Source organism: Portunus trituberculatus, chromosome 18 (genome assembly GCF_017591435.1).
Source record: "Portunus trituberculatus isolate SZX2019 chromosome 18, ASM1759143v1, whole genome shotgun sequence".
NCBI lineage: Eukaryota > Metazoa > Arthropoda > Malacostraca > Decapoda > Portunidae > Portunus > Portunus trituberculatus.
Window position 1 is genome coordinate 17,385,986 of NC_059272.1, and position 7,500 is coordinate 17,393,485.

The window sequence follows — 7,500 nt, forward strand, 5'->3', positions numbered from 1 at the left end:
CTGGGAGGTGGTGATGCCGGGAGATCGGCGCGACGCGACTCCTGTTAAGATTATGTTGTCAGTAATCTTTCAGGACACGGGTGGGAGTTTTTGTCCATTAGTTTGTTAATTGCATAACGGGAGTAGCCTAGTCACTCCACCCTTCTTCTCCTTCTTACTTTTATTCTTCTACTTCTCCTCCTTCTCCATTTCTTTTTTCTCTTCCTCGTCTTTTTCCCTTTTTTTCCTCTCCCGTTTCGTTTTTTTTTTCATGGTTTCATTTTTTGTCGTTTTCTTTTTAGATTCGCAATTTTTTTTTACTGTAGTTTTCGAATGTTACTACTACTACTACTACTACTACTACTACTACTACTACTACTACTACTGCCACTACTAATTATCTATCTCTTCTTCCTCTTCTTTTACTTTTTCATCATCATCATCATCATCATCATCATCATCTTCTTCTTCTTTTTCTTCTTCTTCTTCTTCTTCTTCTTCTTCTTCTTCTTCTTCTTCTTCTTCTTCTTCTTCGCAGCCCTCTTCTCCATCTTCCATTCTGCTAAACATTTTCCCTTATCTCTTTCATTCCTGATATTCTTCATTTTAATTTCCTTCCTTTGCCTTCTCGTTGTTGCTCTCCTCCATTCCTCCCTCCCTCCCTCCCTCCCTCCCTCCCTCTCCCTTTCCTCTCCCCTCCTTCGTTCCTTCCTTCCCTTCCGTCCCTCCCGCCCCTCCGCATTAATTACACCTCCACCCTCAAGTATATCAATTTCTTATCTAAAATCATTTCATTAAAGCAACTTCATTATTATCTTCGTTCAACTTCCCATTTACTCCTTCCCACCTCCTCCTCCTCCTACCCCTCCTCCTCCTCCTCCTCCTCCTCCTCCTCCTCCTCCTCCTCTATTCACTCCTCATCCTCATCCTCTTTCTCTTCTTCTTTCTTCTCTTTCATTCCTCTCACCTTCCCAGCCTCTTCCCACTATCCGTCCGAGAGTTTATAGCGAAGAAGGGGAAGAAGGAGGGGAAGGAGAAGGAGGAGGGGGAAGGGGAGGGGAAGCGGTACCATTAAGCATGTCTAGGTAACGCTTGATGCTTCGGTTCATAAATATTTTCCTGGTCAGGTTACGGCCGCCCCTCGATCACTCCCCCCGTCTAGGCGCTCTTTTCTCTTCCCCTTCTTCCTTCCTTCTTTCCTTCCTTCCTTCCTTCCTTAGCCTACGTAGCCTAACCTTACCTAACCTATCCCAACATTGCCCACCCTAACCCAGCTTAACATACTCTTTGTCTAAACTATCCTTTCCTTACCTTCTAACTTATGTATCCCATCCTTCTTATCTCCTTTTCTTCCTTCTCTTCTTCTTCAAAAGGAATCTACACTTTTTTCTTATTCTTTTTCAGGCTCTCGTTTTCTGTTGCATGTAAACTAGGTGAGAGGTGAATTGGAAAAAGAGGGAAAACGAGGGAAAACTAACAAGGTGAAGCGGGGGGAAGGCGTGAGAGAGAGAGAGAGAGAGAGAGAGAGAGAGAGAGGTAAGGAGTAGTGAGAGTAGAGGTGAGGGTGGAGGGGCGCCGCTGAGTGATGTGCGCCGGCCTACGCCCTCCACCCACACCCGCCCCTTGAGAGGAATGGCGTGAGTGGTGGAGGACTGAGGCGGCCATTACCAGGTGGTGGATCTCTTGTCTCGGGCTTTTTGCGGGCGGGGGTAACGGGGCGGCGTGCGGGTTGCCGGGTTCACGGGACTGCCTGGTGGGAGGGAGGTCCTACCGATGCTCTGGCCGGCTTTTATGGGCGGCCGGGCACGACAATCATATTGCCTGCATGTTCTACTGGTGCTTAGTGCGAGGCGAATTATATAGCCGGCCAAGGGCTTAATTTAGTGGGTCTATAGAGGCAGGGCGGGCTGGTGAGGGTCAGCTGGTCTCCCCCCGCCTCGCTCTCTCGGTAGCCAGGCGTCCCGGCGTCTCGTCATTGGGTCCCGCGGCACAATGTTGCGTGATTTTCCTGTTTATGAGTCTTTTTGCTTTCGCTCTCCCACTGGCGGGTGTTCGGAAATGTGATCCATGTGTCCGTTGTGTTCTGGTTGTAACCGCCCGGGGAGGGTCAGGGGAGAGAGAGGGCAGGGCGGGGCTCGTCCCTTGACGCCCCTCTCAGTGACAACTTTCTCACTTTTACAGCTTAGTTCTTGACACAACTGACAGCAGCCGCTAATGTCTCTCCTTTCCCACAGGTCACCATCATCCTGCGTGACGTGAATGACATGGCGCCGGAGTTCGTAACACCCAACGAGACGGTGGTGGAGGAGAACACGCCCGTCAACACGGTGGTGATGGCCGTCAAGGCGGGGGACAGAGACGAGGGACGCAACTCCTACATCGAGTACTCCCTCGCGCCTGTCCCCGGCAACCGCTTCGCCCTGGGACCCGTGGACGGCTTGCTGAGGATTGTGGCACCGCTGGACCGCGAGGATCGAGCCAACTACTCTCTGGTGGTGACAGCCCGGGACCGAGGCAACCCTCCCAACGCCCACACACTTACCATCAGTCTGCGTGTGGCAGATGAGAACGACAACTCTCCCATCTTCGACCCCAAGCAGTACTCGGCCAGCGTGCCCGAAAACGCCTCCATCGGACTGTCGGTGCTGCAGGTGTCGGCGACGGATGCCGACGACAGCCTCAACGGTCGCGTCCGCTACACGATAGTGGCGGGCGACAAGAACCGTGATTTCTCCATCAGCGAGGACACGGGCATCATCCGCGTGGCCAAGAACCTCAATTACGAGCGGCGGAACCACTACCTCCTGACGGTACAGGCCGAGGACTCCGGCGCTGACGTCCGCTACGATTCCGCCACCGTCACCATCTCCATCATGGACATCAACGACAACGCCCCAGTGTTCCTGGACTCCCCCTACCTCGTGTACGTAATGGAGAACATGGCTGCCCTCCCCGCCCCCATCGCCACCGTCACCGCCTTCGATGCCGACAACCCACCGTACAACCGCGTCAACTACCTGGTCAAGGAGGGAGACAAGTCCATGTTCTCCGTCAACGCCACCTCGGGCCAGATCAGCCTGTTGAGGGCGTTGGACAGGGAGGAACGGGATCAGTACACCCTCACCGTGGTCGCCATGGACACCGGTAAGTGCTGTGCCACTATTTCACTGTATTTATGCCAGTGCACCATAGCACTATTGGCAGTCGTTCCTTCACCATCACTACTGCAAATTTACTTAACCATCATCTTTTCCCTTCCTATTCTCCTCTCCGTTTATATCATATGAACCTATTTGTTACTCATCAAAATGAAAACAAGCTTCATGTACTCCTCCTCCTTCTCATTGTTGTTTTCCTCTCCCTATGCTATCTCCCTTTTCGCTTCTCCACGCCTCTGCCTCTCGCTCCCACGTCCCAGCGAAGGCGTAGGGCGCTGCTAAGGCCGCCTCGACACCCAGATAAACAAAGCCGACGTTAGTGAGCCGTGTAACAATTCCCTTGATGACACAGCAGTTGTCTGGGCGCGCGGCGACACCTTTTGTTTACATGCAAAAACTAGTGATGATGATTTGTTCTCTCCCTCTCTCCCTGTGTCTCCATCGTGTGTATATCAAGGTTCTCTTCTTTTTTAATCTTGTAATTTGCGTAAATCAAAATTCTATGTCTGTGGAAGTTGCCAGTTTTGTCACTCGACCCAACTACATGACTTTTTGCGAGGAGCTTCGTTTTTGCGTCCCCTGAGTGCGGCGAGGGAGACGTGGACGATGTGGCCAGTGCTGCGGAGGCCCCGTGGAGAAGGTGTGAGGGGGAAGCTCACTCCCTCTCTCTCTCTCTCTCTCTCTCTCTCTCTCTCTCTCTCTCTCTCTCTCTCTGCGCGTCCTTTATTTCTTCCATTGGCGTATCTGTCCCTCACAACACCTGAAGGGCTGCGACGGGAGCGTGACCCTGGGCGCGGTGGGGCGTGTAGAGGGCCGCCGCGCAGGTGTTGCCTCCGCGGGGCGCTCCTCGCCTCACTCCTTCAGCCTGACAAAAGACTGAAAGAAAACACAACCACCAGCGCGAGAAGAAACGCACATAATTCATTTTCCCGCTGAGCTGTGGGGTTCCTCGAATTCTGTGTTTTGTATTAATCAAATAAACAAATGGATAGCGACCACAAAAGACAATTGGACAGCTTTTCCAGCCTAGCATGTAACGTAGGTCTCCGGGGTGGCGGTGGGCAGGCGCCAGGGACCTCCGCAGGGCTTGGCGCGCCTCGCCTTGTCGCTGTTTCCCAGGTAACCCAAGAACACGGCTACTCGACCGGTTCCAGACTACTTGCTTCACGCTGTTTCGAACGGCGATTATACTGATGACTCTCAACGCATCGACTTCAAAGCGATTTGAAACTTTTATGGATCAACGAAGCATGTAGCAGAACAGGTCTTGTCTACAACAGCATCAATTTTTTATCACTTATTTCTTTTTTTTTTTTTTTCTCTTTTTTTTTTTTTTTTTTTTACTCCTCCGTCATGTTCCATGCCCGCCGAACAATCCGCTGCGAGGCGGATCCTGGGCGGCGCCAGGACGAGGCCCGCGTTGGTGGCACGGCGGAGTGCGGTGGTCAGTGCTTCTGGACTATAAAATTTTGGGATCTGGGTAATTGCGGTGCAGAGAAGCTTCTGTGTTCCTCCGTCGCCTGCAGCTCTCAGATCAATAGTCACTCCGCGAGACAGTCAGCAACGCGATAATATTCTTGGAAACATAGCTGACTGATAGTGAGCTGGAGACACTTCACTGATCACCATCATCACCACCATCACCAGGTGTTGCCTAGGCCAGATGTTAGTTACCTAGGTAAGCCCTTCTTTCACCTTTTTGTCACCTGTACACACACACACACACACACACACACGCGCGCGCGCGCGCGCGCGCGCGTAGTGTAGTGGTTAGCACGCTCGACTCACAATCGAGAGGGTCCGGGTTCGAGTCCCGGAAAACGGCGAGGCAAATGGGCAAGCCTCTTAATGTGTAACCCCTGTTCACCTAGCAGTAAATAGGTACGGGATGTAACTCGAGGGATTGTGGCCTCGCTTTCCCTTTTTGTGGAGTGTGTTGTGGTCTCAGTCCTACCCGAAGATCGGTCTATGAGCTCTGAACTCGCTCCGTAATGGGGAAGACTGGCTTGGTGACCAGTAGGAGACCGTGGTGAATTACACACACACACACACACACACACACACACACACACACACACACACACACACACACACCTGCCTTCCTTCACCAGTTATCTGTTTATTAACGAAGCCTTTTCATCATTCTGTTCTCCTTTCCTTCTTTTCACTTCTCCCTTGCTTCTCTTCATATTTCTCTCTCTCTCCTTTCCTCCTTCCTCATCCCTCCCTGCCTTGCGTGTGCCGGCGAGACGGAGGTCACCTTCCCATACCTGGCTATACAGGTGTCTGCTAAGTGATTTACGTGACCAGCGAGGGGTGAGCGGGCAGGGGCGGCCAGAAAGGAGCGGCGGGTGGCGTGGGCGGGCGTAGGCTAAGTGCGATGAGTGGGCATGGTGTGGATGGGATAGGTGGGCGTGGGGTGGGTGGAATGGGTGAGCGTGGGATAGGGTTGGTAGGAAGGATGTGTGTGCGTGAAATGAATCACTCGCTTAAAAGGACCAGAACGGCGAGAGAGAGAGAAAAAAAAACACGTTCTTCACACATACACACACAGACACACACACACACACACACACACACACACACACACACACACACACACACACACACACACACACACACACACACACACTTCAAAGTAGCACTACTTCCCTCTTTTCCGTTACCTGACTGGCCATCCTACATTTTTCGCCTCTCACTGGATTTTCGCTGTGTGCCTCTCCTCGCCTCCCTCGCCCCTCCCAAACTCTGCCGCCGCCGCCCCCACCCCCTGCCACCCTCGGTTTCTCGCCTCATGTGTTATGTTTGATGGGCGTGCGATAGGTCCCTCCTCCTCCTCCTCCTCTTCTACCTCCTCCTCCATCTCGTTCCCTCCCCTTGCCTTCTTCCATCGTTTTTACTCTTGCCCTCCCCTAAAAAGCGGAAATTTAATACTCCGGTCGTGGTTGGAAGAGCTTGGTGTTGTAAATATAATGGTAATTACAGCACCCGCAGGAATTATTTTGACGTACAAATGATTGAATGTCACCGCCGCTGTAGTGCAAGTGGAGGTGGAGGTGGTGACAGGAAAGTATAGGAGTAGTGTGGAGTGTTTCCTTGAGTGAGGGTGGAGTATGAGGGAGGATTTATGAGATTTGGGAGTAACGGCTGGCTGGCTGGCTAGTTGGTTGGCTGGAGGGTGGTGGTGGAGTTGTGGCGGCGGCTTGTGGTGATGGCGGTGGTGGTAATGGTGGAGGTTGTAACCTTTGATGGATGTGATGTTGTTGTTGGTGTTGGTGTTGGTGGTGGTGGTGGTGATGGTAGTGGTGGTGGAAAAGGTAGTGGTAGTGGTGGAGGTAGTAACTTTTGATGAATGTGTTGTTGTTGTTGTTATTGTTGTTGTTATATAGTGGTAGTAGCGGTGGTGATGGTGGTGGTGGTGGTGTCGGCAGCGGGTGAGGGGCAGGCGAGGTGTGCCGCTCGACTGGTCCGCCACCGCCATCACTGTCACCACCGTCCCTTCGCCTGGGGAGAAAACTTGGATTTTAAAACTGCAATCTGAGACTCGAAGACGCGGCCTTGGACACAGAGGGCGGCCTTACCTTCCCCTCCTCCCTATGGGCCGCCTGACCCTCACCTCGCAGGCCACTGACCCCGCCACCCACATACGTTCACCTCCGCAAAGGGCCAGTGGGACCCTGTGTATTTCATTCTGATTTATGGTATAAACCCTAGACACATCCTGCCGCCTATTTGTAGCCTCTCTCTTTGCTTCGTCTCCCTCTGTCGCTACTCAGATCCAGCTTCACTGAACACCAGTCAAACCAAGAACGCCAACATAGTCGGGAAAGAAAGACGCAGACGCAGGTAGTAATTGCCGGGTGATCTTCAGCGTATCAGGAGTAGGAGGTTCCCGACAGGCGGCCCCGTGATAGGCCCTGACGGTTGGGCTTCACTTGCTCAAGTTTCCCTCAATGAGAAAAATGCAAGGGAGAGGAAGATAAAAAATGCATAATTAATACGCCAGTAGTTTACTTGAGCCTGTGGGTTAATGCAGAGACACCGGGGCCAGTTTTTGCTCTCAATTCTAATGATGGGAAGGAAAGAAGCGTGTGAGGGGGGAGTGCAGAGTGGGCCTGCGCTGCGGAGGGAGGGAAGGACGTCACGGAAGAAGGATGAAGAGGATTTGGAAAAATGGGAAGGAATGGACAGAAAAGGAAGAGATAAGAAGAGTTAGCGCGAGGCGGTGGGAGCAGCGTGTTTGAGTCATCTTTTATCCTTATCTCATGTTAGGCCGCCCATGAGGCCCAAGGAGAGCAGGACACGAGGAGGATCGGGCAAGACTGAGCAGCGCCTTACCATCAAAACAAGACTTATTAAGAGC

General features: G+C 52.3%; 1 protein-coding gene across 1 annotated transcript in view; it reads left to right on the forward strand.

Moving 5' to 3' along the window:
• The window catches only part of LOC123505731 (cadherin-related tumor suppressor-like), a 194,332-nt gene that overhangs the window by 158,485 nt on the left and 28,347 nt on the right, over nt 1-7,500 (forward strand). The window contains exon 7 of the mRNA XM_045257381.1: nt 2,214-3,123. Within this exon, the coding sequence (XP_045113316.1) occupies nt 2,214-3,123 (910 nt within the window). The remainder of the gene's footprint in view (nt 1-2,213; nt 3,124-7,500) is intronic.